This window comes from Procambarus clarkii, chromosome 13 (assembly GCF_040958095.1).
Source record: "Procambarus clarkii isolate CNS0578487 chromosome 13, FALCON_Pclarkii_2.0, whole genome shotgun sequence".
Classification (NCBI taxonomy): domain Eukaryota; kingdom Metazoa; phylum Arthropoda; class Malacostraca; order Decapoda; family Cambaridae; genus Procambarus; species Procambarus clarkii.
In genome coordinates, this window is record NC_091162.1 from 24,690,446 (window position 1) to 24,708,732 (window position 18,287).

At 41.4% G+C, this 18,287-nt stretch overlaps 1 protein-coding gene across 4 annotated transcripts in view; it reads right to left on the minus strand.

Moving 5' to 3' along the window:
• Positions 1-18,287, minus strand: part of LOC123757264 (proteolipid protein 2) — a 106,993-nt gene that overhangs the window by 13,890 nt on the left and 74,816 nt on the right. For all 4 annotated transcript variants that reach the window (XM_045740797.2, XM_069323809.1, XM_069323810.1 and 1 more), the window contains 3 exons: positions 16,748-16,876; positions 15,843-16,016; positions 618-694 (listed from right to left, as the gene is read on the minus strand). In XM_045740797.2, the coding sequence (XP_045596753.2) occupies positions 618-694; positions 15,843-16,016; positions 16,748-16,876 (380 nt within the window). The remainder of the gene's footprint in view (positions 1-617; positions 695-15,842; positions 16,017-16,747; positions 16,877-18,287) is intronic.

The window sequence follows — 18,287 nt, forward strand, 5'->3', positions numbered from 1 at the left end:
TCTACAGTCTCATCTGAAGCCACCAGTGGTTTTTGTTTTGTTTCACTGACTTTCTCGGTGACTTTCCTGGTTGTTGGCATAAGTTAATAACTTAATACATAAATGCCACCGTTCTCTGTGCTTCTACGAGGGGAGGGGGTCAAGATTCTGCCTCCAGTAGGCCAACACAACTTTGTGACTGATGGAACCTAGAAGTATGACACACAATAAGAGATATCAAGGAGTCACAAGGGGCTCCCTCAGAAAATATATAAGCATGAGAACATTTTCATGTAATCCTCTTTGGGATACATGTCCTAATACAATAGGTTTTATCTTGCCAATGCAAAACAATTAACAAATTATGCCAAATCATGTTCTCCTTTTGCTTTTAAGTTTTAGTCTCAGTGTCCCCCTCACCTTGCCCAAAACGCTATGCGTACTAGTGACTTTAGGTATTGTATGCACTATTTCTATCTTTAATTCCAACATTATGTATGTAACTCAATGTATGTACCTTTACCCGAATAAAAAATCTAAATCTAAATCTAAGTAAACACTTAAGTTACTCAAAACTGAGTAACCTGCCCTGTGACTTGAAAATGCTTGCCAACAGAGACTAGGGTGTCAACACTCACCCTCTCACAGCATAGTCAGCGGCAACACACCCACACACAAACCAGAAGAACGTCCATATGACTGTATAACAGAGTTCCTGTAGATTTAAAAGAAAAACTATTATAATTATTTCAGTGTAATATTAGATATTGTTCTCCACAAAAAAATTTACAAAAGAAACACAAGGAATGGAAGTTGTTAATTTTCATCTGATGTCAATTGTAAGAAAACCTACAATTTTTCAAATGATGGCCCCCTGCAATACAAGAGAGAGCGTAAATTAATCCCCCTGATTACAAGTATCAACACAGGCAAACAAGTGGGCCAGAGCCACTACTGTATCAGTAACTGAAACAAATCAAGCTAGTTCCTCCCCCTATCAAACCCTCTATAGTAAAAGAACTGTGCTCAAATAAAATCCCAAACTTACTTCATTCACTTAGTTGGTATACTTTATTCTTCAAGTCAATGTGATGGACCTTGGCATCATCTATGAGCCAGGTTCCAAACTAAAACAGTTGACCCTCCCATTAATATTAGTTTCCCATCTTCTAGTCTGCTGTGCTTGAGGTAATGAGTTACCAGGGACAGGCGACGGATATGAGTGAAGCAGGGAGAGTGAAGGAGTACTTTGGTCGATATTGAGACGAGTTAGCCGGTGAAACTAGCATGAGCGCTGTGGACTTCACTCTTGGTAGGTGCTAGCCAGTGGGGCTACTCGAGCGTTGTTTATGTATGAGGTCAATTTTGTTTTATTGTAGTTAAAATTAACGTAGATATATGACAGAACCCAACCAACCCTACCTAACCTAACCTAACCTATCTTTATAGGTTAGGTTGGGTTAGGTAGCCGAAAAAGGTAGGTTAGGTAGTCGAAAAAACATTAATTCATGAAAACATGGCTTATTAGGCATATCGGGCCTTGCATAGTAGGCTGAGAAGTGAGTTCTGGCTACTAGGTACGACATATATATATATATATACAGTGGAACCTCTATTAACGAGTGGCTCTATTAACGAGTTTTTCCAGTAACGAGCAAGCCACTCGCAGCAAATTTGTCTCTATTGACGAGCTCGCCTCTATTAACGAGTGAAACCACATGGCGCTTCCTAGCATCTCGCGGGTTCTCGCAAATTCTCGGACGCCTCCGACGCCAGTGTTGTTGTTGTATCTCACACGACAAGCATCCCTTTGGATTTATTTGAGCTTTTCTTTGGGTTTTTAGTGGTTTTGCGACTACAATTTGTAACACACGATGTCTCCAAAGAAGCTGCTTGCTAAAGATAGTGTTTTCAAGAGGAAGAAAGACAATTATTATGGATTTCAAGAAGGAAATTATAGCAAAGCATGAGTGTGGTGTCTGTGTGATTGATCTCACAAAGAAGTATGGCAGGTCCTCATCAACAATTCACACCATTAGTAAGGGAGGATGCTGCCTCTTCCACTGAGATCAGGGAAGTGTTTGGAATGTTTGAAAAGGTGAACACATTCTTGGAAAAGCTGCCCTGATAAAGCAGTGACAACCCAGTGTGTGAAAATGTTTAATTAATTTATCACTTTGTGATAACACTATGAAAGTGTTATCACTTTCGCAGGTATATGTCGCTTGAACGTAACACACTTTTTTTCTCTTGAATGCACCCAAACACCGCGCTCAAGCATCATTTGAGCAAATATTTCTATAAAATCCAATACTTATCCGATCGACTTGGGGATTGTATACATGTTTGCCATGAAATTTTCGTTTTCTTTAATAACCACATTGCCTATTTGAGAAAACGGCATTGTATTGTATCTTCGTGGTAAGACTATTATATTGTTGACACAACGAGTGTAATCAACGTAGTTTTTTTATTTGGTGCTGGTCTAACGCATCCTTGTGTGACATTTGAAATGAAATTTGGGTGAAATTCCCAAGAAGAGAGAGTCCGCCTGACTCAGAGGTGAATTCTCCTTCCACACCATAACCCCTCTCCTCCTTCCCACCTCTCCATCATCTCCCTCAAGCCAGCAACTACTCTTCATAAGGTAAAGTAAATATTAAAACACTACAACAAAACATTTATATTTACATGTGCAGTATTATATTTACATAAAAAAAAGTCATACAAGTATGGATGTTTTTGGGAGTGGAACGGATTAAATTTATTTCCTTTATTTTAAATGGGGAAATTTGTTTCCAAAGACGAGTTTTCCAGGTAACGAGCTCGGTGCCAGAACGGATTAAACTCGTTAATAGAGGTTCTACTGTATATGTATATATATATATATATATATATATATATATATATATATATATATATATATATATATATATATATATATATATATATATATATATATATATATATATATATATATATATATATATATATATATATATATATATATATATATATATATATATAATGTCGTACCTATTAGCCAGAATGCACTTTTTGGCCTACTATGCAAGGCCCGATTTGCCTAATAAGCCAAGTTTTCCTGAATAAATATATTTTCTCTAATTTTTTTCTTATGAAATGATAAAGCTACCCATTTCATTATGTATGAGGTCAATTTATTTTTATTGGAGTTAAAATTAACGTAGATATATGACCGAACCTAACCATCCCTACCAAACCTAACCTATCTTTATAGGTTAGGTTAGGTTAGGTAGCCGAAAAGGTTAGGTTAGGTTGGTTAGGTAGCCGAAAAACAATTAAATAATAAAAATTTGGCTTATTAGGCAAATCGGGCCTTGCATAGTAGGCTGAGAAGTGCGTTCTGGCTACTAGGTACGACATATTATAATATATATATTATATATATATATTATATATATATATATATTATATATATATATATATATATATATATATATATATATATATATATATATATATATATATATCACAATGCACACTGTTGAATAATATTACTGCAAAAAAACTAAGAAAAAATCAATCAGAGACATTGAAATAATTAGGTAATAATATCTTTGTGGCAACTGCTGCCTGACAGCTCAGGCAGAGCAGACCTCGTCTGGCGACTGCTCTGTCAACGCCTCTTTTTTTTGCCAGACTTCCCCATCTGATTGTGGCCAAAATATACCACCTACAATTTTTTTTTCCATGATCAGGGAACACAAATGACCACTTTTTTAAGACAAAAGAATTTCTTGGATTTTTTTTTGTTGCGCCTGTGGGTGTTGAAGCCATTATGACCCTTAGCGGCCCAAGGGTTAACAGTGAAAATGTGTGAGTTAGAAATCTATCGCGAAATAGAGTGGAAAAAGCTGGAACTGGGGAGAGAAAGAGAAGAAAGGAGAGAAGAGTGGGAAAGAGAAGAAAAGGAGAAAGAAAGAAGAGAAAGAGAAGAGAAGGAAATTGAAATAAACCGTGAAATCGAAGTGAAATGGTTAGAGAGGGAAATGAAACATTTAGAAATAGAAAGAGAAGAAAAGGAGAGAGAAAGAGAAGAAAGAAGAGAAGAGAGAAAGAAAGAAGAAAAGGAGAGAAAGACAACATGAACCCCAAACTTATGGGTGAAGAAGCATTTAGTTCAGTGAACACTGAACTAAATAAAGTCCATCTTTTGTTAACTGCCAACAATCTCACCCTTAACATTGACAAAACTTTCTATATTTTGTTTGGCAATAAATCCTCAAATCAAATTAATCAAAGAATAAACAATATCCAAATTAGTGACAAAGTAGAAGGAAAATTCCATGGCGTTCTCATCGACAACAAGCTGAATTTCCAGGGACACATTCTAAATATATATACAAGAAAAAAAGTTTCTAAAATCGTTAGCATTCTTTCTAAGATCAGATATTATGTTCCTCGCCCTGCCCTGGTGATGCTCTGTGACTCTCTCATCTATCCTTGTCTCAATTATGGTATTTGTGCTTGGGGTTCTACTACACAAAATCATTTGCATCCTCTAATTATTCAACACAAAGCTGCTATTAGAATAATATCTTGCTCTGGCCCCAGACAGCACTCGGTACCCTTACTCAAATCTTTGAATATGTTAGATATTAAGTCACTGCACATCCTCTCATGCATACTCTATATATTTAAAACACTGAACTGCAATGTCACTCCAGACCTTAGAAGCTTCCTTGAAGGTTGTAACAGAACTCATGCAGATCACACCAGAAACAAATACCTATTTGATATTCCAAGAGTGCAACTTAACCAAACTAGAAATGCTCTACAAATCAAGGAAGCCAGAATGTGGAATGGTCTCCCCAATCATGTCAAAGGCTGTACTTCTCTCAACCAGTTTAAGAGTAAAACCAAGTGCTACTTAATTAACTCCATGTAACCTACCTTACCCCCTAAATGTCAATCCATGTCTTGCTTTTGTTAACCCTTAAGCTGCTAAGAGGTCCTGAGGAGATTTACATCCCTGTGCGCAAGAAAAAAATTCTAAAAAATTATTTCGTTTTCTAGAAACATTTGTGTTTGTGTTCCCTGAGCACGGAAAAAAAATCGTAGGTGACATATTTTGGGTGCAATAGGTCGAGGAAGTCTGGCAAAATGTGGGCGTTAACAGAGCGGTCATCAGAACCGGTCAGCGTCACCCGAGCTGACAGGTGGGAGTTGCCACAAAGATATTGTTACCTAATTATTTCAATGTCTGATTTTTTCTTAGTTTTTTGCAGTAATATTATTCAATAGTGTGTATTGTGATATATTTATACAGTGTAATAAAAGTGGTGAATCATCGCTATACTCAAAAGTATGGTGTGCATATTTGTGATTCAATTATTATGTTCATAAAACAATAAACAAATAGTTTTGCTGTTATTACACTCTATACACAGGTTATATATAAATATCTGCACGTTTTGTTCACCATAAGGAACCACTAAGTTGGTATTGTGAGTCAAAAAGCAACGAGGAGTGTGCCACACACCAGCCAGCCACTCGTCACTCCCTCAATGCCTCACTCGCCCACTTTCTCCTCCCACCATCCTGTTTTTTAATTTTATTTACTATATACAGACGTTATATATAAGTATCTACATGTTTTGTTCAACACAACTGTACAACTAAGCTGATATAGTTAGTTCAGGCACTAAGAGTCGTCTCCATACACAGTCAGCTGCCTCCCTCACACATTCAAGGTCACACGTACTAAATTTCTCCCCCAACAATACTGTTTGCAGTGTTATTACACTATATACACACATTATATATAAGTATCTACATGTTGTATACACCGTAACTGTACACCTAAGCTTGTAGGGTGCCCAAAGAACATAGTGGCCACCCTCTACACAGCTTGACAAGTCATGCAGACGATGCCACCTCCGTCACCCAAATGGCTCCTCCCAACATAATTCTTTTGCTGTATTACCTAATACACACATCATATATAAGTATCTACATTTGTGGTCACCATAGAGAACCACTGAGCTGGTATGGTGAATGCAGACAATAACAGGTGGCCACACAGTCAGTAAACGATGCTATCTCCCTCCGTTCCTCAGCATTACTCCTCCCACAGCGCTAATTATCACAACAGTCCTGCTATTATCACAATCCTGGTCATTTTTATCACAGTCGGGGTCATCTGTAATACTGTCATCGCTAAATAATAGCAGTTATATATTTATTTTGACATTTTTCGGCGATGCTGTGGTCACAAGCTGAACAGCAATGCTGTTCACTCATGTTGTGTGCGCCAGTCTTGGTTGCTCCAACAGTACTGTGGCTCTCACACCGAAGAATATTTGCCCACAATTTTTTTTTAAAATGGCGTCGGTTTACAAGAGCCCTGAGGAAGGTAATGTCAACCCCATGTAGCCGCAGGCCATTTGAATCGTGCCTGGCACCCTTTGGCGTATGTATACGCCATGCACACTGTGGGACATGTTACTCATGGCGTATATATACGCCATGTGCAGTTTAAGGGTTAAACAATGCTGTTTGTTCTCCAACTTGTACAATTGCTGATGTCTGCCATGTTGCCCCTTTTATATTTTTTATTCCTTTTTTCAACACAATTTATACCTAATCCCAATTACTATTAAGTTTTAGTCTAAGTTTTTTTTTCCCCCACACCTTGCCCGAAACGCTATGCGTATTAGTGGCAATAGGTTTTGTATGTACAGTACTAGCTCTATATATAAATACAACATTATGTTTGTAAATCAACTATGTATGTACTTTTCATGAATAAAAATATATTTATATTTATTTATTTATTTTACCTTTTGAGGAAATTTTCTGGATCAACATTCCCCAAATTGTTCAGTATTTTAAAAGTCTCATTGAGATCTACCCTGTCATGTCTGGTTTGTAGTGTTGTTAGCCCTGTGGCCTTCCAGCATTCCTAATACGAGAGATAACTTGGCTCTGGAATGATTTACGTTGCCCAGTGCTGCACTTTCTCCAGACCAGCAATGTTCTTCTGAAGATAGGGTCTCCATGCTTGGACACACCAGAGATTTATACAATTGAATCACTACCTTCTTTTCCTTAAAAGTCAAAGGTACGATTGATTATTCTAATATTTGGTTAGCCTTTCTGTGGGGAGCCCCGTTGGCTCCCTGGAGCTATCGGACTGATATTAGCTACATTAGTCTGGGGCTTCTGTCATGTGGAGTTTCAGCTTACCGGGGACCACAAGCCAGAACCTGGTCCTCTCAGAGAGGTGCAGGGAGCAATGGTCTATGAAACTTCCTTTATGAGAGTATATGGGGAAGGGGAAACTCCCCGTCCCACCGAGCCAGCCACCGGACCATTAGTTCATCCACTGAAGCCGGCTGGGGCGGTTGTCTACTCTGGTCTCAGTTGCCTGACAGGATTTTCAGGTAAAGGGAACCTCCGTCCCACCGAGTCAACCACCGGACCATTAGTTCGTCGACTGAAGCCGGCTGGGGCTGTTGTCTACTTTGGTCTCAGTTGCCTGACAGGATTTTCACCCGTGTGGTGGTACCTGCTGTGTGCTGGTGTGGTGGGCAGGAGTCAAGTACTCAGGGCTGCATGCGCTTAGGGCTCTCTTCCTTAAGTGTCCTGTAAATACACTATTGGCTTTTAGGGTTATCTTTCGTAGAACTTTCAGGTTCCTACTCCCATAGAGGTAGCGGTCGCTTGGCCTCTGCTTAGGTCAGCTTAGATCTGGGTACTTTCGTTTTGCCCTGGGTAGGGAGTGGTGGTTGTTGGTTGAGGTGCACTCTGCTGCACAGCTTGCATAACAGCAGTGGCTGTGACAATCTCTGGCCTCCTGTTGTTGCAGAGCTTCTTCAGGGTTCTTCTTCCCTGCTTTTTAGTTTCTTTCCTGCATGGTGGAGGGCTGCCTGGTTTCCTATTAGGTACATTTAGGATCCATGGGGCAATCCTCTACCTGGCCCCCGAGGTTGCTCACCACACAGTTACCAGTTTGCCCGGTCATTAAATGGGGTTACAACTGGCTTTGGCAGTTCCAGTGCCCAGGCTTCCTGTAGGGACATATCCCCCTACAGGCCCTGGAAACCCCCGTTGGGGCTTGGTTGCCCAATGGATGTGTCCTCTGAGTCCTATCTTCCTTTATGCAAGTTTGAAGGAAGTTCATTACCCTTATCTCGGGGGTGACGATCACCAGTTTTGCCTCCGTCATGCTGCTTGTTGGGTCGACGACACCTTCGACCCGGAGTCATGCGAGACTTGTTCTCCGCTCGTTCTCTAATTTAGCCACTCTACTGTACATGAAGTTATGGGGTCAAGCAGCTTTCGTGTTGCATGCTAGGTTTAGGTTGTTGCATTGTGCTAGGTTGCCAAGACGAAAGTCCCCGAGCTGCCCCGTTTTGGTTTTAATTGACCTAGATTTGGGGGCATTGGTCACTACGACCTTGGTTCAGTCTACACCCCTTCGTCCTCCCCGTTATTGATGTGGTTCACCCTCTGCCTCCCTCCCCCTGCTGCCGGCTCCCAAACGTCTGAGTTTCGGAGTCGGGGCAGGGTTTAGCTGGGGGATGAGACTCTGACAGCTCCGAGGGTTGCTCCATTTGATGCGGGGATGGAGGCATTCGAGCCCGAGCTTATTCCTTCTGCCGAGGCTCCTGGGTCCTTCTAGCGAGCCCCCTTCTTAGATGCCTTTCCCTTGGACTCTGTCTTTCCTGTGAGCTCCCAGCCAGTCCACTTGTCTGCTCGCCAGGGGTTTGGTCCTTTCCCAGCTCGCCAGGTTCGGGTTCCTGGTGAACTGGACGAAGTCCCATCTGGTTCCATCTCGGATTCGGACTTGGCAGGGCCTTGTCTGGGTTCCTGGACAGCGTCTCTGTCTCTCCCTCAGGCGGTGTTGCTCCAGTTGCAGTCCCACCGTCGGCTGTTTCTGAGGGGGGTCCAGGGTCACTCGGCGGTTGCTCGAGTAGCTGTACGGGAATCTGATCTTTTCTGTGATTGTTTACCTGCTGGATCAGGTTTGGCTGTTGCGTCTGTTCTGTTTTTTTTAAGCCGCTCTCGCGATTGCTGGGTTCATCTTCCCCAGGGCCTTGTGTCGGTTGCCGTGTCTTCGCCTTCCTCTTCGGGCTTTTCAGGGTTCGGTGCTTTGGCGGCTTCTGGAGCCCTCGCTCAATGTTTTCACAGATACCCTGTCTCAGCTGGGGCTTTGTGACCAGTGCTCACCAGGCCGGCCAAGGGCGGTGGACTCTGTCCATCCGTCAGGCTCACAGCACGGTGCGGGAGTTCGCATTGGTGTGGCTTTCACTGCGTTGGATTCGGCTCCCTCAAGGTGCTATGATCCGGTTCCATTTGAACTGTGCTCTGGTGGTTCATTGCTTGAACCGTGGGGGCTCTCTGCTGTCCTTGGCTCTTTGAAGCTTTGCTTTGCTTTGCTTTGAGTGGCTCTTCTGCCGAGTTCTCAGGATTTAGCTCTCTGTGCGGTTCATATCAGGGATGTGTCCAACGTCCTGGTGGATGGCCTGTCATGGCTCATTCCCGTCCATAGAATGGAAGGTCAATGCCGACTCTTTCAGTTGGCTTTGCCAGACATTCGGGCCCCCAGATGTGGACCTCTTCGCGTCGGCGTGGTCAAGGCATTGCAGTAAATACTTTTTAGCAGGACTGGTCAAGGTGAGGTTACCTGTACCTCTTCCCCCTGTTCAACTGTTGCTTCAGGTTCTGGCTGAGCTCAGTTCCTATCAGGGGAGAATTATCCTTCTGGCCCCATGGTGGTCGGCCCAGCCTTGGTTTCAGGTGCTACTTGCTCGGGGTCTGAACCCGGGATGTTTTCTGCAGCTCTACCTCTTTATAGCAAGGGACCTTGCTGGTTCGCTCTACTCTTCCGCACTTAAGAACATAAGAATAACGGTAAATGCAGAGGCCTATTGGCTCATACGAAGCAGCTCCTATTTGTAATCACCCAATCCCACTCATATACATAGCTAACCCACATATGAAACAATCAAGGGACTCCACCTCCACCACGTTACACAGTAATTGGTTCCACAAATCAACAACCCTGTTAACGAACCAGTTTTTTTTTTTCTACCACAGACGTGGCCACACATTTACAATGCTAACCAGCATATATACATTTTCTTCTGTCCTCCATGGACAGGGTTAGAGATGTGTTAAACATATAGTTCAAGGGTTTATTGAACAATCAACCACAGAAGGTGATTCGGTGTTTTTAAAATGCTAAGCTAACCTACATACGTAAATACATAGATACACAGATTTACGTATGGCCTACATAAAGTGTTCGATGTGTCTTTTACATAGTGTCATTAATGTGCATTTACAAAGGTGAAATGTAATTCTGATCAGCTTCCATATATACTTTATACACATACATATACATACACACACACACATATGTACACAAATATATACATACATGTATACATACATATATATACACACACACATGCATTCACATACATTTGTCTCTTTTACTCTGACAGGGTGAGATAGCTGATAGAGAAATTAGTGTATTTAGGGCCATTGCTCCCTGCGCCTCTTTGAGGAAACCAGGTTCTACCTCGTGGTCCCTGGTAGGCTCAAACTTCATATGACTGAAGCCCCAGACTAATATACAGTAGCTAATATCAGTTCGATTGCTCCAGAGAGCTATCGAACTCTGTACTCCGGGACTCGCCCAGAAAATGGCATTTGGTAATTACAACTATTTATTTATGTATATACAAGAAGGTACATTGGGATTGTGAGGATACATAATATGGGAATTACAATCTTGTAAAGCCACTAGTACGTGCAGCGTTTTGGGCAGGTCCTTAATCTAAGAAAATTGTAAGTAGGTAAATACTTGCAAAATTTATAAAAAATGATAACGGTTACAAGGCAAGAAAAAAAAAAAAAGAGAAAATTTTAGGTATATTAAAGCACATAGGTAGCTCAGATTGATTGCAATGACAGCTTGAATGGTAGTTGACAAAAATTGGTAGGCACAATACAGCATATGGCTAGCACATAAAAGAAGACAGCAATAAACACAATGATAAGGTTGTTTGGGTTAAGTACATAAAAATTGGGAGATTGGGTAACACTAGGTATAGAACAAATTTAAAGCTCAGTGTAGGAAACTAAGAAGATGAAATTAGGTACTTTTTGGTTTTGCTTTTAAATAAGGCAAAAGTTTGACAGTTTTTCAATTCACTAGGGAGTGAGTTCCATAGACTAGGTCCCTTAATTTGCATAGTGTGTTTACACATTAAGTTTGACCCTGGGGATATCAAAGAGATATTTATTTCTGGTGTGGTGATAATGGGTCCTATTACATCTGTCCAGGGAGAGTTTCAGAGCATGGTTTGCATTTGAGAACAGGGTTTTGTAAATGTAGTTGACACAAGAGAATGTGTGGAGGGAGTTAATATTTAGCAAGTTTAGGGATTTAAACAAGGGAGCTGAGTGTTGTCTGAAAGCAGAGTTAGTTATTATTCTGATAGCAGCAGATTTTTGCTGGGTGATGATGGGTTTAAGGTGGTTTGCAGTGGTAGACCCCCATGCACAGATACCATAATTAAGATAGGGGTAGATTAGTGCATAATATAGTGAGAGGAGAGCAGAGTTAGGAACATAATATCTTGTTTTAGAGAGTATACCAACTGTCTTAGAGACTTTCTTAGTTGTGTTGAATATGGGTGCTGAAGTTGAGTCTCTTGTCTAGGAATAGGCCAAGAAACTTGCCATCATTTTTATTACTGATGTTAATGTTGTATATCTGTAGCTGAATTGCATTTGATGATTTGCTTCCAAATAAGATGTAGTTAAGTCTTTTCTATGTTTAATGTTAGTTTGTTAGTTGACATCCATAATTGGACTTTTTTTAATTCATTATTCACAACATTATTTAGTGTATGTGGGTTGAGGTCTGAATAGATAAGGGTAGTATCGTCAGCAAACAATATAGGTTTAAGAATATTAGAGACATTAGGCAGATCATTTATATATATAAGAAATAGAAGAGGTCCTAAGATACTGCCCTGTGGCACTCCAACGGTAATTGGTAGAGTGGAAGAAGTTGTATCATTGATGGTTACATATTGGTGTCTGTCACTAAGATAGGATCGGATGTAGTCAAGGGCAAGGCCTCAGATTCCATAATGCTGGAGTTTAAGTAAGAGGTAGTTGTGATTAACAGTATCAAAGGCTTTTCTTAGGTCAATGAAGAGTCCAATCGGAAACTCATTTTTGTCAAGGGCTGAGTAGATTACGTCAAGGAGACTAATGATTGCATCATTGGTGCTCTTTTGGGACCGGAAGCCAAACTGGCAGGGGCTGAGTATGTCGAATTTTACGAGGAAGGAATAGAGCTGTTTGTAAATAATTTTTTCAAATTTCATTACATTCAACACTGGTTTTTTGACTGCTGCTCCTACCTGTTGTGCAACTTTCAGTGAGTGGTGGAGTTTGACTCCAAGGACATTTTCTTCATCAATCTGCTGTAATTCAATGTTATAAATTTGGTAGTTGAGGCATGGGTTGCTATGCCCACATGCAAGGTCTTTGCATTTATCAGTATTAAAAAGCATTTGCCAGTCTTTTAACCATTTGTGGAGTTCATGTAGCTCTCTTTGTAGAGGGAGGCTATCAAGGGCAAGAGGGTAGAGCAGGTTGGCCAACCTTAATAATACTGCAGACAACCTGAGAAATATAAGCCTTCGAACAGGGAACCAATGAAACAGGATCAATCCACAAAGAATCCACTGAACCAGAATCAGTGTCTCGAAGGTAGCTGCAGAAAGCTGCCACCGGACACAGCACATGATGTGCTGTGATGAACCAAACCAACAAAGTGGCAATACCCAAAGGACCCCTCTGGAAGCCAATCAACTTGCTCTTCACCAGAAAAGGTAGAGGGAAGGATACAGGTAGTGAGAGGGAGGGAGGGAGGTAGTGAGAGAGAAAGGCAATGAGGGAGGGGAAGGGGGAAATGCAATGAGAAAGGGAGGGAGGGATGAGGGGGAGAAGGAATGATAAAGGGAGGGAGGTGGTGAGAAAGGCAGGGAGAGAGAGAGAGTGGCAGTGAGGAAGGGAGAGTGGCAGTGAGGAAGGGAGAGAGTCAGTGAGAAGGGGGAAGAGGCAGTGAGGGAGGGGAAAGAAACAGGGAGGGGAGAGGATTTCACTGAGAAAATTTCAATTTCAATTTGTCACATGAAGGGATTTTAAAATTTTAACCTGTGATATGATGGGAAATATTTCCACCAGTCTGTGAACTCTGTTCCAATATCCTAAGCAAATCTGTACATCCCCGTTTCAGAGAACCAGTGTTTGTCAAATCGGATGATTAAATTCGGCCTAGAAAGTGTGCGCACCAACCGGAGATTCACTGAATTGAGGTTCCACTCTATATGGCATGAGATGCCGATCAAAAACCAGCCAAGAAAGAAAGAAAGAAAGGAGAGTGCCACACACTCGGAAACTGAAAAAAAATGAGAAAGGGAATGAAAGTGGAGAAAGAGGCATCACGAAACCTCATACAGAGTACTGTCACCTAGAATAATGCATGTGGGACATCATTAAAAAAAACTACCTGGTTACCATAAAGAAGACAATAAAGATACCTTAAAAAGCCCAGATGCAAAGAAGCGAGGAGAAGTCTAACCAGCGAAATATGTCACCAAACCAACCTTATGATAGAGGTTGTATTGTCATTGTCAGCCCTATTTCATAGAAGGGTAGAGAGCTCAGATGCGGGGAGAGAGTTGTAGAGCGTGGTGCTCTGAATACAGGTGGAATCGAGGAGCTCGATGTGGGACAAGAGAGTGGAAGCTTGATGGGGCTGGCTGTCTGCTCTGTGTCAAGGCTGAAGTGTCTTGCCAGGGTAGAAACAGGACATGCCGAGTATTACATTGTTGTTGGTGAATACTGAAGATGTGCGGTATCTCTCAAGTGTCTGTATTGAACCTCTTTTTTAAATTAGACTGAAGATTATTCGTTGTTGTTATTGTTGTTGTTTTGGATTCAGCTACGTGGAACAAAAAGTTCCAAGTAGCACAGGCTATGGTGAGCCTGTAGTGGACTTGCCTGGCACAGGAGCGGGGCTGTAACCGTGAGACAGATTATTTGCTTATCGATGGGCTATATAATCGGTCCACACCTCGCCATCCTCTAGCAGGTAGGGAAGAAGTGTTAACTATAATTTGGGAAGAGGTATGAATTTGTAATTAGTGGACTAAGTAGAATTAACAAAACCCATCTCATTATCTGCACATAATGAGAGTTTGGAGCACATACAGTGGAACCTTGGTTAACGAATTTAATCCGTTCCGGCACTGAGCTTGTCATGTGAAACGACTTTTCCCATTTAAAATAATGGAAATATAATTAATCCGTTCCACCCCCAAAAAACATCAATATGAAATTTTATAATGTATTTATAATACATGTAATTATTATAAATGTTTTGTTTTACTATTTTCAATTGTACTTTACCTCGTGCTTTGCTATGATTTCCTTCTTCAAATCTACAGTAATTGTGTCTTTCTTCCTCTTGACAACACTATCTTTAGCAAGCAGCTTCTTTGGCGACATTGTGGGGTTACACATTGTAGTCACAAAACTATAAAACAACCAAAGAAAAGCACAAACAAATGCAAAAGGATGCTTATCCTGTGTGATAAAACAACAACACTGTTGTCGGAGGCATCCGAGAATTTGTGAGAACCAGCGGGAATGCTAGGAAGTACCACGTGGTTTTCTCATTAACCAAGCAGAAGCTCATCAATCGAGACAAATTTTCTGCGAGTGGCTCGCTCGTTACCTGAAATGCTCGTAGATGGGGCTGCTCATCACCCGAGGTTCCTCTTATATATTACTGACATAATATACAGCACTTAACTTGTCACTAACATACCATTTCAAGATGGGCTGCTTTCTGTGGCTCTCCTCAGTCCCTAGTGAGTCCCCTTTTGTTTTTTCTCCATGGTGATATAGCACTGAGGAGCCACTATAGGAGCCTTCCAAGATAACCACCATTCAATAGAGTACAGTATATTGAAGCGTCACATTGTTTTGGGTCCTTGCTGGCTCCATGAAACTCCCTCCCTCCCTTTTCTATTCAGGGGTTTCAGTTTTCCATCATCATGGCTAAATGACTGAGGTGTCAAGGTATTGGTGATCAAGGAGGATGGTGTGCAGGTGGAACTAATGAACTGCATTGCAACCAGATGGTTCATCTGTCTCAGTTCTTCACTCTACCATTTTCTATGCCTTTTACCTTACTGTTTGTATGCTTTGGTTCACTCACCTTTCTGGTAGCCTTTTCTTGGTTTGGATGATCTTGGACCCCTACTCCTTGTACCTCTTTAGAACAGGGAGCAGGGCCAGATTTTGGCCCTTGGTCCCTAGCATCTTTACAAGACTCATAAGGGCTTCATGTGGACTAAATTGGGTGGAATGTATTGAATTGGGTCAGGCAGCAAACACCAAGAAGCCACCAAGAATCCATACCAGATAGAGGCATTTCATTAAATTCAATGCTGGTTTTATTTATATGTGTAAATTTTGTTGAGACTTTTAGAGAGATATAAGGGGGTGTGGAGGGTATTTGCCATTATTCTAATTACAGAATTGATAGGCAACCTCTTTGGAATTTTGTGGGAAAACCCCAATATACTAATGCCACCTATTTGTAAATTTCATATGATCAAATAAATCTGGCTAGAAAACTTTATATTGGGCAAGATACCCTAGTGCCTGTGTGCATGTACACGGAGGGACTGATATGCTGTACATGTACAGAAATACTAGAATAACATTGGTAACACATTAATGAAAACAGCAAGAGTATTTCAGACTAGAGAGCTTACCAGCATAAGCCAGGGTATGATGGACAAAAGGACTACAACATTGATTATATACAGGAAGAGAAGTACTGCAGAGGTCCAAAAGCCACCCATGGACACAAAGCTCAGCCAGTTGGCCCGGTTGCTACGAGGAAAATTTGAGGCCATAGTGCAGATGAAGACCACAATACAGATCACCTGTAACGAAAGTCGTGCTGTTAGTCTAACAAAATTTAATAAGCAATTAAATATCTGACATGAACTTAATTTCTTATTTCAGAACTACTGTATAAACATGATTACCCTAATTGACATAACTGCAACAATTTGCTAACTTAATTACACCATTTAAATGTGAATGTTATCTTTCAAAAGTGTGAACAGCGGAAGATCAAAACTAAGTCCATACAACAACTGCTAACATGTGCAAATGTGTGGTTATTTAGTAATCTTTAACCCTTGCACTGCTCACCTATTTTCGGCAAAAACGTCTTGGTGCAATTGACAAGGACATATTTTTATTATTTTTACAAATGTTCAGGTAAATTTAATGTCAAAATGTTTCCAAAGTCAACTATTTCCATTTCAAAACACAAATAGTAATGAAAACATTAAAAAACATTAAAATATAGCCAAATTAAAAAACAAAAAGCACAACTCTCTGAGCGCCTAAAGGCGCTTTGCGCAGTGCAGTGGTTAATATCTTCAAAATACAAATATTAAAATTTTTCATGTTAGAAATAATTTTATGTTGAAAGTCAGTTTAAATCTAATATCCAACACACAAAACCTACACTTAGTCTGTAATAATGAAAATTCATCTTATGATAAATGTATTTGCCATTACTATATATTATTCTCAACATAATCACTTTAATGTTCATCACTGTAATACCAAAATCTCTGCCACCCCCATCACCAACACTCACCAAGTGGGCACCTTTGAGGCGGCCTTCATTGGTGCGGAGGTAACCACTGTTGATTGAGATACGTTTGTTGTCCACACTGTCCTGAGGTGCTGTTGTTGTTGTGTGTGATGCTGGGAATTGTGCTTCCATCTGTGGCAAAAAGACAAGACATTAGCAAGTGCTGTGACACAAACCATTTGACACACCATTATGAACCAATCCTGAACGGCAGCAATACAACACTGTGTTGCATCTGTGTCACATATTGTGTCTAGCTATGACAACCGAGTCCTAGCCTAAGTGATACATCCATGAGGTGAATTGTACACAACATTTTCCTCAATGGCACATGAAAAAATCAACGTTGAATATAATGAAACATTTTCTGGGTGAGCCCCAGAGGCTCCCTGAAGCTATCCAAATTGATATGTGCTATATTAGATTGGGGTCATCAATCACAAGAGTCCTTATACTTATCAGGGACCATGAGCCAGAACCTGGTCCCCTCAGAGAGGTGCATCAAGCAATGGCTTATGAGCACTTTACATTTAAGGTATGACATAATTGCCATCGACCAGGGAATGGTCCAGAAAGGTAGGCAAATCAAAACAGACCACTGTCTGGTTAACCTGTCTGGTGAGCTGGCAGCCCTCCACTCCAGTTCTTGAACCATGAAAACCAATGACCAGAGGGAGGGTGGGGGTGCCAGGGAGCCACCGGGGGGCTCTCCTGAAGCTAACTACCCAAAGTAAAAGGAGGGACTTACCCGGGAGGCGTCAGCACCGCAGGTCTCAAGACCTGCGGTGCCAACCCCCAGTGGTGAAGGCCAACAAAAACAAGGCCTTCCAAAAGCAATCCCGAACTGAAGGGGATACAACAAAGCGAGGAGAAGAAAGAAAAGAAAGAACGCAGTCCAAAGACCAAGAAGGCTCAGGCGGCACATAAGCAGGTCAAAGCTGAAAAAATGCATGAGAAAGCTAGTGGAACAGAGCGGAAGTAACATCTACCCCTAAGCACGAGTAGCAGCAGCAGCTCCACTAATGCAGCACAATATGAAGTGACAGTAATAGGCATGAGATGCCGAGAAAGAAAGGACAAAACAACTTGGTCTGAAATTGACAAAGACTGACAAAGAGAAAGAAAATGGCAGAAAGACTACCAAGAAACTTCATACTGTCGCTGAAAAGGTGGAACACCATCAAAGAAGTCAACTGATCACCATAAAAATGGTGATACACACACATAAAAAAACCAGACGCGTAGTGTGGAGCAGTAAGGCGAACCAGTGAGGTACCTCACTAACCAGACCTGCTGAAAGGGGCGGAGCTGCGGAAAATCACCTGGGTTCGGACACCGAGCAAGCAGCACCTGAAACCAAGGCTGGGCCAGCCACCATGGGAGCCAGGAAAACCACTCACTCCTGATATGAATCCAGATGAGCCAGAACCCAGAGCAACAGCTGAACCGGGGGCAAGAGGAACAGGAACCTTCACTCTAACCAATTTTTCAGAAAAGCATCTCCTGTGAGGGCCTCGCAGTCGGGAAATGGGGCCACGTACAA